The sequence below is a fragment of the Thamnophis elegans genome, chromosome 14, assembly GCF_009769535.1.
Source record: "Thamnophis elegans isolate rThaEle1 chromosome 14, rThaEle1.pri, whole genome shotgun sequence".
Lineage (NCBI taxonomy): Eukaryota > Metazoa > Chordata > Lepidosauria > Squamata > Colubridae > Thamnophis > Thamnophis elegans.
In genome coordinates this window covers 47718992-47734328 of record NC_045554.1, presented here as the reverse complement: position 1 = coordinate 47734328, position 15337 = coordinate 47718992, and the positions used below count along the sequence as shown (strand labels likewise).

At 48.1% G+C, this 15337-nt stretch overlaps 1 protein-coding gene across 6 annotated transcripts in view; it reads left to right on the top strand.

Annotated features, from left to right (window-relative positions):
* The window catches only part of KIAA0513 (KIAA0513 ortholog), a 43286-nt gene that overhangs the window by 12311 nt on the left and 15638 nt on the right, over positions 1 to 15337 (top strand). For 5 of the 6 annotated variants that reach the window (XM_032231271.1, XM_032231270.1, XM_032231272.1 and 2 more), the window contains one exon: positions 10655 to 11132. In XM_032231271.1, the coding sequence (XP_032087162.1) occupies positions 10786 to 11132 (347 nt within the window). In that variant the 5' untranslated portion in view covers positions 10655 to 10785. Of the gene's footprint in view, positions 1 to 4100; positions 4159 to 10654; positions 11133 to 15337 lie in introns of those variants that run through there. The other variant, XM_032231273.1, reaches the window with a different exon arrangement.

The window sequence follows — 15337 nt, the reverse complement described above, 5'->3', positions numbered from 1 at the left end:
TGTCAACTTGCAGATCTGTAATAATGTGTTTTTTTAGGGTGGGAATGACAGGTTGCATGGATGACGGGTTCTTTCCTGGCCCTTGTATTATTAAGCTTCTTTAGACTAACAAGTTTTTATTTTATTTTTCATTCTATACAATCACATGTTTACTGTGCAACCGAGGCATATAACATTGAGTAATAGACACAGCCCTCGCTTATATAGAAAATGCCCCCTACAATACAAACCCCATATACCACCTCGGCCCACCGTACACCCTCTTTCAACCCCCTCCAACTTTCATTCTTCCTTCTCACATACCCCTCTACACCTACTTCCCCTCCCCCTCTATCTAACCCTAACCCTATCACTCCCTCTCTTAATCCATTCCCTCCCTTCCTTCTCCTCCTCCTCTCTCTCCCCCTCTCCACCCTACTTCTTCTTTCACTCAGCTCCTCCCTTCGGTATACTTCTATTACCTTCCAATATATTCGGTTTGTTCTGTTTTGACACTAACATTAAAAAGCCACAGTGTACAGGTGCAATCATGTACTTTAGAATTTAACACTTATTATATTTCCCCCCTCCCCCTAGATCCCCACCTCCCTTCCCCCCCCCCCCGACTTCCCAGAGCCCGTACACGGTATAACTTTTTGACAATCACAGTCTAAAATATCTCTACATTGGACTCAGCTTCTTACTGTTACCCAAGTTTTAAACAGTTTAAGTTATTACTGATGTTAAGCATAAGCTATCTGGAGTTTCTTAGTCCCATGTTTACTTTGTATATAATCAATCCATTTTTTCCAATCTCGTTGGAATAAGCTCCTCTCGTATTATTAAGCTTCTTGTATGCTGGGGAGGGTCATTTTTAACATCCCAGCAGAAGCTGTTTTCTCCCCCCAGCCCCCTCCCTGCTCATCTTTTCTCAAGGCTAAACATGGCTGCTTCCCTCCGTCTTGTTTGGAGACCTCTATTTCCCACGACTTCATTTCTACTTTCTGCCCTTGGCTTGAGTGGTTTAACAATGCAGTGCCCAGAGCTGAAAGTTAAACGCTTGCAGTTTCCAGGAACCTCAGTTCAGATGGCCAAGGACGTTGGGACTCGCAGTTGACTTCAAGACTCTCCTCAACTTAGAACTGGCTGGAATTGAACTGGGGACTTCCTGCCAGCAGAGAGGCTACTTTGGCATCTCCTTGACTGCACCCCACAAAGAAGAAACCGCCAGCGCTTGGGGCCCTGGTCCCACCAGTCTCCTGATCCTTGGATAGGATCTCTGCCTTCCCACGCGATCCGAGACACCAAGGCCCTTTATGACCTGCGGGCTTCCAACTCCCAGGATTCCTGAGCCAGTCGAGAAGAAGGAAACAATGGATGGAAACTAATCAAAGATCGAAGCAACCTGGAATTAAGGGGGGGGAAAAACTTCCTAACAGATCTGTTAACCAGTGAAACAGCTGGCCTCCAGACGTTGCAGGTGCTCCAATGCTGGAGGTTTTCAAGAAGAGAACTGGACAGCCGTTTGTCTGAAACGATACAGGTCTCCTGCTGGAGCAGGGGGTTGGTCTAGAAGGCCTCCAAGGTCCCTTCCAGCTCGATTCTGATCGATTGAGATGCTCCAGAAGTCCCCTGGATTGCAGAATTCTGGGAGTTCAAGTCCATACGTCGTAAAGGGGGCCATTGCTGCTCGCTCCTGGCCTGGGCCCTGCCTTCTGAATGAAGGCAAAACATGCTACCCAAGCTGGAAGGAACCCAAAATTCAGGTCTGTCCGAGACAGGATGAATAAGAGCTGGGTTCGCTTTTCAACAGGCACGGCTGAAACGAAGTTAAGAGCCCGACTGGCTGGCTGTTCACTTCCTGCCTCATTGCAAGTAATTATTTTTACTGGCTTCGAAAGCTGGTGGAGCAACAGGGGGAGAAAAACTGGCAGTTGCTTCCTTCGCTGTCTTCCTCCCACCACTGCTATCTGGTTGATTTCCCAAAGGAAGCCCAAAAGTGATGAATGCAGAGAACTGACAGAGAAACATCATCATCGCACACTACATATGGGGGGTGATGGGAGCCAGATTTCCCCCGTGTTTTGGAGAAAGGAGCAGCGGAGATAACACCCCGGCTTGCAAATTTTCCCAGATTTGGAGGCGTTGCTGTCAAACATCCAGGAATCGGGGTGGTGGTGGGGTGTCAAGGGCTCCCCCTCCCCCGCCAAGAAAAGGAGCGAGGCAACGGTTAGCCGACATGAAAGGTTTGCATTTACCAGGAGTTTCTGATCAAGAATCGAGAAGGGGAGAAACACACAGCCTGCAGCTACCAAAATGCACAACAGAACGGGAAGCATCTCGTCTGTTCCTAGAATATGCTGGGGTGAGGGGCCCGACAGACACCCCCCCTCAGTGCTGGGGGGTCCTTGCACTGTGAAGGGGTGGCAGCCATCGGCACAGAGACCCTCCTGCAGAGGTGGCCATTTCATGCTGTGCCAGCGACCACACCTAGCTGTCCACCTGGCTCCTGTTGCTCAGGTGCCGGGAACAAAACGCTGCTTGTTTTCAAGGGCTAAAGTGGGTGCATGGAGGCTGCGGCTTTGTCTAAAATCGAATCTGCCTGAAGCGAAATGGATTTCCAGCTGCCCCGGCGTGCCCCTATCCCTCGCAGGTCTTTGGAAATGTGTCTTTCCGCGACAATCTTAAGTTTCTGATCAAGAGGCAAGGAATTTGTTTCGAGCCGAACGATGTTGTGTGCTTTTGAGGAATGCACTTTGAGACCGGGGTGGGAGCGTATATGGTCTCTGTTGGGAATAAGATTCCAGGATAACGGAGTTGGAGGGGACCTGGAGGTCTTCTAGTCTAACCTCCTTCCCAAGCAGCAGAGCCTGGCCTACACCATTCTGGACTAATGGCAGTCCAACCTCTTCAAAACCTCCAATGGTTGAGCACCCGTAATTTCTGGAGCCAAACCGCTCTACCGATTCCTTGCTCTCACTGTCAAGAAATTTCTCCTTAATTCTGGGTTGGATCTCCCTTTGTTAGGCTTCCTGCCCTTCCCTCAGGTGGTTTGGAGAACAGGTGGACCCCCTCTTCCCTTTGACAGCCCCTCAAGTATTGGAAGATGTCTATCACGCCATCCGTAGTTCTTCTCTTTATTAGACTATGCATTCCCCGTTCCCACAACCGTTCGTGATACACTTTAGTCCCCAGTCCCCTAGTATCTTGGTTGCTCTTCTCTGCACTCCCTGTGAGTGTGTGTGTGAATGTGTGTGTACGCAAATAGTATTCAGTCCCATCTCAAAAGGGTTCCTACTCAACTTTAAGCTTCAGAGCCGCTGCACAGCACGCCAGCCTTGCAGGGGAGTATGGTTTTTGTGATCTTTGGGAGCGCAAACTCATTGCCTGCAGAGATGTCTCAACAAGCCAAGATAGATGCTCATCCGACGTGTTAACGTGGAATTTTTCCAGGGGAGTCTTTCACTGCACAACTTTTGACGCAGAGCCTCCTCGCTTCGCCCGTGCCAGCAGCTCCCTCCAGGCTCAGAGTTTGGGGGCTGGAGATTAAAACCCTTTTGTTTTCGCCTGGGGCTCGTTAAATCTTGGACCGGGCCTTCCCTCTGCGGTCCATCCAAGGTCAGCCGTTGTGGTGGATGCCTTTCCCGTTCTGCCCCAATTTGGCATTTCACGCGGAAGAAGGAACCACGCTGCTAAATCCTGATAAGATTTTCCTTTTGCCTCTGGTGGGCTGGTTCTCTCTCTCTCTCTCTCTCAAATGTCATTGAGCGTGAGTCACAGGGAGATTTCCCCCCCATCCCTTCTCTGACGTGGTTCCAGAAGGTTAACTGGGAGAGGAGACGTGCTTGGATCATCATCTGCACTTCTTCCTTCCTCCAGTGTGAAGTTGAGCACCGGGAGACTTTCTCTCTCTCTCTCTCTCTCTCTCTTTCTTCCCTCTCTCTCTCTCTCTCTTCCCTCCTCTCTTTCTCTGTCTTCATCCATTCTCTCCCTCCCCCCCTCTCTGTGTCTTTGTGTCTTTCTCGCTCTGTGTGTGTGTTTCTCTCTCTCTCTCCCTAACACACACTCTTTCTCTCTCCCTCCCCCCCTCTCTCTCCAGCTGTGCTGCCTTCCTGCTTGCTTCCTACACAGAGGTTCCCAAGCCAGCTGGCTGATTCCGGATCTCCCCTTACCTTGTGGGTAAGTCCAGCTCCTACACTCCTCACCCTGAGCTCTGTTCTATCCTCAGCCACCAGGGGTATGGGGGTTGGAGCAGAGGACCATACCTGGATCTCAGGTGGAGCGGATGTCTCCTACCTTACCGAGGGAAGAGTCCCTTGGTGCAGCTCCTCAGCACTTCTCAGAATCGGTGTGTGTGTGTGTGTGTGTATTGTGGTCAATAAGTATCTAAGGATCCATTTGGGACCACAATCCCAGGTCTTGAGAAAACTGTGTGAACTGACCATGTTTATTCCATCCTGGGGATTTCCTTGGCATGGATGGATGGCTCTCAAAGATGCCCAGGAGGTTTGGGGCTGAGCTTCGGTGTATTTCCCTTGGAACGAGGCATGGGAGGCTGGCGGCGCGCACCGCGCACCACGCACCAAGCGGCGAATGGGAATGAGTGCTGAATTGCTCAGGAGGCTGTGTAGGAATCCTCCCCCCTCCGAGCTTCTCTGGGCCAGAGTGAATTTTTCTCCTGGCTGCATCCGGAGCCTCGTGTAGATTCGCAAGGCAGCCCAGGAGCAGGTGAGGTGGTGTCCCTCGACCTTGTGGCACAGCCTTGGAGGGCAAGGGGGAAACTGGGTGGGTTTGGTGGAGGGAGGTTGGAGCCTTTGCTCCGTGCCAGTGATCTGAGGGGCTGGGGTGTTTTTTTTAGGGGGCCGGGGGTGGGGGTGGTGGGGAGAGTTGCCGTTAACTATGGACCTGGGATTAAACGGAGCAGGCGTAACTTTTCTTGACTGTTCTGGCCATCTTCTGTCTGCTGGCGTCTTTTATGGGTTTGAAATCTGGCTTTGTCAAGGACGAAGTGAAAGAGGGCATGTCTTTCATCAAGAGATGAAAAAGTGAGGATGCCTCTGTGAAGACGTCGGATTTTTCTAAACTTTGGACTGAAGGCAGTCAATCTGCTTCTTTTTAGTTTTTTCCTTCCTTCTGTCATCTCTTCTTCCTTCCTTCTTTCCTCTTTTCTCACCTTCCTTCCTGCCTTCTTTCCTTCCTTCCTCTTTCCTCACCTTCCTTCCTCCTTCCTCTTTTTCTCCTTCCTTCCTTCCTCTTTTCTCACCTTCCTTCCTCTTTCCTTCCTCTTACTCTCCTTCCTTCCTTCCTCTTTTCTCACCTTCCTTCCTCCTTCTTCCTCTTTCCTTCCTTCCTTCCTTCCTTCATTCCTCTTTTCTCTCCTTCCTTCCTTCCTTCCTTCCTTCCTTCCTTCCTTCCTTCCTTCCTTCCTTCCTTCCTCTTTTCTCACCTTCCTTCCTCCTTCTTCCTCTTTCTCTCCTTCCTTCCTTCCTCTTTTCTCTCCTTCCTTCCTTCCTTCCTTCCTTCCTTCCTTCCTCTTTTCTCTCCTTCCTTCCTTCCTTCCTTCCTGCCTGCCTGCCTGCCTGCCTGCCTGCCTTCCTCTTGTCCCTCCTTCTCTCCTCCCACCTGCCCTCCCTTATTTATTATCCTTGCAAATGCTTGTTCTGTTGCACCTTTGCGGGGGGGGGGCACAATCCTGTCAAGTTTAACGAGAAGGGAACGCTGACTTTGGCTGCGTTAGTGAGACCCCATTTTTTCTGGAACTTAAACTCCAGAATTGCGGGATCGATCCCCAGTTCGAACTGGATGTCGTTTCCAGATTTCCCAATCCAGGGGGCACAGGATGTGTGTGTGTGTGTGTGTGTGTGTGTGTATGGGGGGGGGGAGATCTCCTTGGGGAGGGCTGCATTCGTGAGATGCTTAGTTTCTCCTCCTTCCAAAGCCACTGAATTCCTCTGTGCAGCTTTGCAGGCTGGGGTGGGGAATGGGGATGGGGGGTCTGGGACAGCTCATCCTCCTTCCTGTCAGGAGCAAAGAGCAGGTTGATTCGGGCGCGAGCAGCTGGTGCTGCATCACCCTTCTCTTCCTTGAAAGGGGATAATTATTGACGGTGAGGGCCTGGTGCAAAGGAGGAGGAATTGTGGGGCGGCTGAGCTGCGGAGAGGGCAGAGTCCAGCTGGGAAAATAATATATGCTTTCAACTTGAGAAGTCAGCTCCTTTTCAGCTCTCCGAAGCACCAAGCAGAGCTGGAGACTGGATGTGGGTGCTGGTGCCAGCGAGAGAATGGGGTGGGGTGGGGGAATGGAGGAAGAGCGATCAGTGGCAAATCCACGAGTAAAAATGTACTCCTATCTCCTGTGCAAAGCACAAGTCTTTTCAGCAGGGCCAGGAAAGTTGCACTCTGATTCAGGTGCCCCTGAGGGCACAGATAAACCTCCAAGTGGCCTCAAGGGCTCCCGGGAAGAATGCAAGTGACCAGCTGTCTGCAAGGCATAATATAAATCCTTGGATAGAAATATTCGAGAATACAAATCCTTTCCTCTTCCACCCTTCTGAACTGAGGAAGCTTCTTGGGTGGGAAGCGAAACCCCTTCAGGCAAAAAAAACAAAGTCTGGTGGCCTTTTGTAAAAAGCACCGTTGGGGCAACCATGGCTTGGATGAGTGAGAATCCAATCCTAGAGAAAGGGAAGTTTGCTTCCGAAGAAGAGGATGGGATTAGGGCCGTTTGGAGGCCTTTGCGTACCCCGTTCAATCCTGATACGGCAAAATCTTAAGTTTTGGGGGGCCCTGGTGGGTCCCGGTTCCATGTTGTGCTTTCTGGATGGATTCACGTCACACACAAAAGGGGCCTGGGAAGTAGGTGGGTCAGGTGTGTGGTGGGAATCAAAGCCACTATGTTAAGGATGGACATCGGGCAGAACCACCAAAAAACAGACCTTTGCGGTGGTGGCTCCATTTCTATTTCTGTGTTACGGTTGACTCCTCGCTCTGTTGCTTTTCCGAAAAACGTGTTTATGTCAAAGGGGTGTGTGTGTGTCAGGGACCCCAAATGGAGATAGAACTGGTCAAGAGCCTGTATTCATTTATGCCTCCTTTTCCCCCTTGTCGGCACATAAAAATAGATTTTTGGCAGCACTGCTCCAGCCACCGCCTTGAGTTTCCTTTCGACACCCCGGTTCTCTTGGGAAATCTTCCCTTGCGGACATCAGTCCTGGAGCCAGCTGGCTGTGGAGAGAATTGCTGGGTGCCCCCCCCCCCACCCTGTTGGCCCATGCCAGTCGGTTGGCACTGCCTGGATTGCGTGACGCTCAGCTGTTCTTTGTCGGGTGGAGGGCACAGATGGGCCCCGCAGGTTTTAACACCATAATCAGGCAAATTGCACCCCTCGCTGAAGTGTGATAACGGCCTGTTTTTAAAAGTGGCACAGTGAGAAAGGAGGTGGGCCCAGCAGCCTTTTAAATACGGGTTGTGGAGTGGCTGAAATTACAGCTGTTGGCTTACAAAAGAGCATGCTCTGGCCCAGGCCCCCTTCCCAGTGTGGCTTCTTTGGAGCATGATATTGAAATGGTTGCAGAGTCTTTCCTTCCTTCCTTCCTTCCTTCCTTCCTTCCTTCCTTCCTTTCTTTCTTTTTCCCTTGCCTCCCTTTTTTCTTCCTTCCTTCCTTTCTCTTTTTCTTTCTTTCTTTTTCCCTTCCCTCCCTTTTCCCTTCCTTCCTTCCTTCCTTCCTTTCTTTCTTTTTTCTTTCTTTCTCTTCTTTCTTTCTCTTTTTCTTTCTTTTTCCCTTCCCTCCCTTTTTCTTTCTTCCTTCCTTCCTTCCTTTCTTTTTCATTCTTTTTCCCTTCCCTTCCTTCCTTCCTTTCTTTCTTAGCACCCCACCCGGTTTTGGCCTAGCATACCTCAGGGAAGCCTCCTTCCTTCCTTCCTTCCTTCCTTCCTTCCTTCCTTCCTTCCTTCCTTCCTTTCTTTTTCTTTCTTTTTTCCTTCCCTCCCTTTTTCCTTCCTTCCTTCCTTTCTTTTTCCCTTGCCTCCCTTTTTTCTTTCTTTCTTCCTTCCTTTCCTTCTTTCTCTTTTTCTTTCTTTCTTTTTCCCTTCCCTCCCTTTTTCCTTCCTTCCTTCCTTTCTTTTTCTTTCTTTTTCCTTCCCTCCCTTTTTCCTTCCTTCCTTCCTTCCTTCCTTTCCTCCTTTCTCTTTTTCTTTCTTTTTCCCTTCCCTCCATTTTTCCTTCCTTCCTTCCTTCCTTCCTTCCTTCCTTCCTTCCTTCCTTAGCACCCCACTCAGTTTCGGCCTAGCATGCCTCAGGGAAGCCTCCTGGGAGCAAAACTGGATCCCAAATGCTAAAAAAAAAGTTTTTTAAAAAAACAGTTTCTACCATTGCGCAGCACAGCTGATCGTTGCAACTTTTTTTTTTTAAACTTTGCTAATCATTTTTTACTACCGGTTGGGGTGAAGCGTCCCAAACCGGTAGGATTCCACCCGTGCTTTTATGGCTCCCGAAGGCTTCCCTGGTGTCGAAGCAAGCAAGGCAGCCAAGAAGCATCTCCAAGAGCTTTTCCAGGGAGCTCCAAAGCATCTGGAGCATCTCTTCATTTCAAGCTCCGTTTGATCTTCTCCCTCCGGCTGCCACGGAGGGTCGATTGGCGTCGACGTGTCTGGATTCCGATTTGGAAGTTGTTGGATATGAACTGGAAAGGAAGCTTTTAAAACGGGGGAAGTTTCCAGCTGCCAGCAGCTCCGAATGCTGGCCTTGCCCTTAAGAACCTCTGCATAGGTTCTGGGGAAAGGCACCAAAACCATAGAATTAAAAAGGAGAAACAAAATCAAGAAGAAAAAATGTAGAAATTACAAGAAAAAGAAAAAGCTAGGCGAATGGGTGGAGAGGAGCGAATATAAGAGGAGTTCCTGAGAGACTAAGAGAAAACGGTTGAAAGTAGGAAAGAAGGAAAAGGATTTACCAGTGGAATAGAATGAAATACGAAATAAATACAGCCAATGGTACATAGCTCATACGATGTGGGGGAAATAGATTAATACTATTAATTTTGGATAATTAACTAAGTGAGATGGGTACTATATAAAGTTAAATTTGAGGATATGTGTTATTGATAGTAAAACAGAATAATAGATGGAAACGATACGTTAAATCCGATTAACTTGGAGAGGCACATAATGATATTGTCAACAAGGGGAAATATTTTCATACTTAAGAGAAATGCTAAATATCCTTTTCTCCAGCTCGTTCATACACTGACTTTGTTGTTGTTAGTTGGGAAGTCATGTCTGACCCATCACAACCCCATGGACATCTTTCCTCCAGGCCTTCCTGTCCTCTACCATCCTCTGGAGTCCATTTAAGCTCACGCCTACTGCTTCAATGACTCCATCCAGCCACCTCCTTCTCTGCCATCCCCTTCTTCTTCTTTTGCCCTCAATCGTTCCCAGCATTAGAGACTCTTCTCCAGTGAGTCCTTCCTTCTCATTAGGTGGCCAAAGTATTTGACTTTCATCTTCAGGATCTGGTCTTCTAAAGGGTACTCAGGGTTGATCTCCTCTAGGACTGACCAGTTTGATCGCCTTGCAGTTCAAGAGACTCGCAATAGTCTTCCCCAGCACCATAGTTTAAAGGCCTCAATTCTTTGGCATTCAGCCTTTCTTATGGTCCAACTTTTACATACATTGCAACTGGGAAAACCATAGAAGAAATTCAAGTGAAGCTGGAAAAGATGGAAAGGAAATAAGGCGGCTGAAACATGAAATGGAAATCTGGTGTAAAATGAACTATGCATAGCGGAAGATGTGAAGAGGGGGAAAACCCGAACCACACTTTGTTTATAAAATAAGTTAAAATATGAAACAAAAAATAAAAAAAACCTTTGTTTAAAAAAAAAAAGAACCTCTGCATAGGAAATCCTCGACATACAACCGTTGCAGAGTCCCGTGATTCCCCTTTTGCCACCTTCTGACAAGCAAAGTCATTGGGGAAGTCAGATTCGCTTAATGACGACTGTTACCGACTTAACAACTGCAGTGATTCACTTAATAAGTGGGAAAGGTCGTAAAGCGGGGCTAAACACACCTGTCTTGCTTAGCAGCAGAAGTTTTGGGCTCAATTGTGGTTGCAGGTCAAGGACCACCCAGAAATATCCATAGGGTTTAAATCAGGGGTGTTTTAAACTTGGCAACTTTAAGACTGGTGGACTTCAACTCCCAGGGCTGGCTGGAGAATTCTGGGAGTTGAAGTCCATAAGTTTTAAAGTTCCCAAGTTTGGATTTTAATGATTAAGGAGCCGAGGTGGCGCAGTGGTTAAGGTGCAGCACTGCAGGCCACTTCAGCTGACTGTTATCTGCAGTTCAGCGGTTCAAATCTCACCGGCTCAGGGTTGACTCAGCCTTCCATCCTTCCGAGGTGGGTGAAATGAGGACCCAGGCCACTTCAGCTGACTGTTATCTGCAGTTCAGCGGTTCTAATCTCACCGCCTCGAGGTTGACTCAGCCTTCCATCCTTCCGAGGTGGGTGAAATGAGGACCCAGACTGTGGGGGCGATATGCTGATTCAATTTGCTAAAAATCTGTAAACCGCTTAGAGAGGGCTGAAAGCTCTAGGAAGTGGTATATAAGTCAAATAAATAAATAAATAAATAACCACAATGAATTGCTCTGTGTATTTTTTCCCCCCCAGGAGTCTTCAAGTATGCTGGCCAAAGAGAAGCTTTGATCTAGAACATGGCTTGTTCCTGGCGGCCTCCAGTTTCCCTTGAAAAGGAAGTTTGAGACCTTCTCTAGCTCCATTCCAGCCCCTTCGCAAGAACCATGGAGGTGGTGGATGTCCCCGTGGGAAATCTCATCGACTTTGACTCTGAGCCGTCTACCACGGACACCTCCGAGTCGGTCCCCACCGCTCCCTCCACCGCCAACGGCCACGCAGGGCTGGATCTCCGCGAGGGGGGCCCTGTGGCCGAGGAGAGCGATGCCACCGAGTCGGCCGACAGTGAGAACGACACGACCGGCTCGCCCGGCCACCCGAGCTGGAATAACCACCGACGCTCTTCCTCGGAGTCCTACTCATCCAGCCACAGCACAGAGTCCACGCGGGGGGGAGTAGCAGCTGAAAACCGGGAGTTCGTCAGCCAATATGTGGAGAAGATCTTCACCGGTGGGTGAGTGTTGCGGGAGCCCCCCATGGGGACCCTGGAAAGAGGGGCCGAGGGGTGAGGGGAGGCCTAAAATTGCAAACTCCTCTCTGCAGATTCTGACACGGGTAGTCCTCGACCTATGGCCAAAATTTCGGTTGCTAAGTGAGACCATTGTTAAGGGAACTTTGCCCCGTTTTTATGACATTTCCTGCCTTTCTTTGAACACAGTCGTTTAGCAAACCACTGAAGTGTTAATTTAGCACCACACTTGTTAAATGAAGCTGGCTTCCCCATTGACTTTGCTTGTCGTAATGACACAAAACGGGGACACTGCAACCGTCGTAAATATGAGCCGGTTGCCAAGCATCTGAATTTTGATCACGTGACCTTGGGGGGGGGATTGCCGGCTGGGGAATTCTGGGAGTTGAAGTCCGCCAGGCTTAAAGTTGCCAAGGATGGAGACCCCCCTGAGTTGGATGACTGAGAATCTCCTGGTCCTTCCTTCCTGACGATTCGGGAGCCAATGGAAGAGGGGATTTGATATCAAATCCCCTCTTCCATTGGCTCCCGAATCGTCAGGAAGGAAGGACCAGGAGATTCTCAGTATATATATATATATAAAGCCACTGATTCTCAGCAAAGCTTGGGGCATTCTGAGTCACCCGGGCCTGAATTAATGTGATGGAAGCTGAGCGATGGGGGGGGGAAGGGTGGCTGGCTTGGCCTTCTTGCTTGCTCGGAGGCTGGTTATCCAGAATTATCCAGAATATTCCCTTTGCTGCTCGCACGTGGATGGCACCGAAAGCGGGGTTTTGCCCTCCCTTTGCAGAAGCAGAAAAGAGCTTTTAATGTGAATGGTTAAAAGAATTGATTGACTAAGAAAAGCCAGTAGCCCAAGGCAATCTTCCTCCACTGTGCACCTTAACATCCTGTCTCCATGGATAAGTCATTTTCCGTTTTATTTCAAGCGTCAAAGATCTGTAGTTTTAGCCAATTGTTTTGGAAGGCGAGCGGTTCCTGCAAGCACATGGGAATGGGGTTATGCCTGGACGCTGGTGAGACTCTTCGAGCCAATTAGATCCTTCTAATGGGCGAGAGAAACAAACGAGGGTTTTTCTGTTCACCTTCTGTGGATACAAATTCATTCATTGACCTCTTTTCCACGGTGGAAAAACCTAGACTTGAGAGATGCCAAGGTCCAGAGAATTCTCCCTTCCTCTGCTGGAGAAAAACACCTTCAAAGTGGCTTCTAAATTGCATGGATACTTCCTGCACCCATTATTATTAAAATGTCCCCCTGGAAAAACCACTGTCGTGGCAAGTTCAAGAAAAAGGAGAGAGAGATGCTAATATTTCTGTGATAATGGCAACCATCCTACAGAACAGCCTCCTGGTGGGACTGTGGTTTTTCCCCCCCCCCAACTGTGACAACTTTAAGAGGGATGGACTTCTACCGTGTATGGGTTGTGGGAAGTCGGGGGAGGGAAGGCTGGGGGGGAGGGGGGGAGGGAGGGATATATATTAGGTTTGACGAGAGGTGTTAGATTTTAATGTAGTTTGATTCCACATGTATACTGTCTTCTCTTATTTTTTCTTTAAAACTAAGATATGTTAAGTATATTGATATGGAAGCATAAATACCATCAACATAGAATGGAGTTTGCTCAGAAGCTGAAATACACCAATAAGAGGAAGAGTGGGAAACAGAGGAAGAAGAAAGATGGGAAGAGAGGATTAGGAGAGAGGGGAAGGGGGGAAGATGAGGATAGGAGGAGTGGAATGAAGAGAGAGGAGAAGGAGAAAGGAAGGGAAGTAGAGTAGAAAGGATGGAGGGAAAACAGGATGTAGAAGAGTGGGAAGCAGAGGAGAGAAGAAGATAGGAAGAGAGGGATAGGAGAGCGGGTAAGGGGGAAGAGAGGAGGATAAGGAGGAGTGGAATGTAGAGAGGAGAAGGAGAAAGGAGGGGAAGTAGAGTAAGAATGAAGAGAGAGGAGAAGGAGAAGGAAGGGGAAGTAGAGTAGAAAAGGATGGAGGGAAACAGGATGTAGAAGAGTGGGAAGCAGAGGAGAGAAGAAAGATAGGAAGAGAGGGATAGGAGAGAGGGTAGGGGGGGAAGTGAGGAGATAAGGAGGAGTGGATGTAGAGAGAGGAGAAGGAGAAAGGAAGGGGAAGTAGAGTAGGAAAGGATGATGGAGGGAAGAAAGAGGTAGGAGAGAGGCAGAAGAAAGAGGGGTATGGAGAACAGAGAGCCAATACTGGGTTTTTATCTTTTGGGCGTTGACAACAAGAGGAACTGATGTAATACTATTTAATACTATAGATAGTATGTATAGTATGTATATATAATACTATGATAGTATATACATGTGATTTGTATGTTATGAAACGGAAAATAAAAAAAGTATTTAAAAAAAAAGAGGGATGGACTTCAACTCCCAGAATTCTCTGCTGGCTGGGGAATTCTGGGAGTTTGAAGTCTTCCCCCTCTTAAAGTTGCCATGGTTGAGAAACACCACTTTGGAAGCTCTTTAACCCACTGGTTTTATTCCAGAATCGAAAGTTGTTCTGGAGGACACTTAATGCTCCTATGCCAGGGGTCCCCAAACTTGGCAACTTAAAAGACTTGTGGGCTTCAACTCCCTGGCTGGAGAATTCTGGGAGTTGAAGTCCATAAGTCTTCAAGTGGCCAAGTTTGAAGACCTCTGCCTACGATGCCTGCTTTCTTTGTTTGCCCCATTGTCACGGAGTTCACTTCTTTGTATATGCTGCCACCATTACTACGGATTGTTTTAATTTTCTGGATTTATTGCATGCCGCTGCAAGCTGAAAGAAGTCCTTGGAACTAAGTCACCGTATAGGTGTAATAAATAAAATTCACCCGATAGGAGTGCTCTTTTTACAGCTGTTTTTTTTTTTAAAAAATCTCGTGGAATTGAGGTTGAGGATAAATAATCACAGTCAACTTCCTGTCCTTTTTGGTGCCTTTGGGAAACCTGTTTATTTATCTTGGCAGATGACACAACGACCCAGAATCACACAATTTGCCCTTTGTTTTGAGTCAATAGCGAAGGGGCAGGTCTTGTGCTTCCTGAGGACAGGGTTCACCTGGCAACACCTTGCAGACATCCATATGTTTTTAAGAAAAAGATGAATGGGATTTTGTGGGGCCATTTGGTGCCTCTGAAACTTGGGATATGGGCGGGGGGGGGGGCTTTTGTAGTTCCTTCTGCTTCAACAGCCCAAATTCATAGAGGTAGTTGCAAAGAAGTGGGGCTCCTGGGAAGTCGGAGAAGGGAAGGCTGGGGGGGGGGGGTTGGGGGGAGGGTGGGAGGGAGGGATGAATACTAGGCTTGACGAGGGGTGTTAGATTTTAAAGTAATATGATTCCACATGTATACTGTCTTCTCTTATTTTTTTCTTTAAAACTGAGATATGTTAAGTATATTGATATGGAAGCATAAATACCATCAACATAGAATGGAGTTTGCTCAGAAGCTGAAATACACCAATGAGAGGAAGAGTGGGAAAGGACAGAAGAAAGATGGGAAGAGAGGGATAGGAGAGAGGGTAAGGGGGGGAAGATGAGGAGGATAAGGAGGAGTGGAAAGAGGAGAGAGGAGAAGGAGAAAGGAAGGGGAAGTAGAGTAGAAAAGGATGATGGAGGGAAGAAAGGAGGTAGGAGAGAGGCAGAAGAAAGGTATATGGAGAGCAGAAGAGCTAATATGTTAAGTATATTGATAGGGAAGCATAAATACCATCAACATAGAATGGAGTTTGCTCAGAAGCTGAAATACACCAAGTGAATGAGAGGAAGAGTGGGAAGCAGAGGAGAGAAGAAAGATAGGAAGAGGGGGATAGGAGAGAGGGTAAGGGGGGGAAGATGAGGAGGATAAGGAGGAGTGGAATGAAGAGAGAGGAGAAGGAGAAAGGAAGGGGAAGTAGAGTAGGAAAGGATGATGGAGGGAAGAAAGGAGGTAGGAGAGAGGCCGAAGAAAGAGGTGTATGGAGAGCAGAAGAGCCAATAATGGGTTTTTATCTTTCTGGGCGTTGATGACAAGAGGAACTGATGTAATTACTACTTAATGCAATAGGATATTGGCTATGTAATAGTATACATGTGATTGTATGTTATGAAAGTGGAAAATAAAAAAGTATATTAAAAAAAAGCGGGGCGTCAACCTATTTTCCAAGGCACCTGAAGGCAGGAGAAGAGGCAACGGACAGCAGAC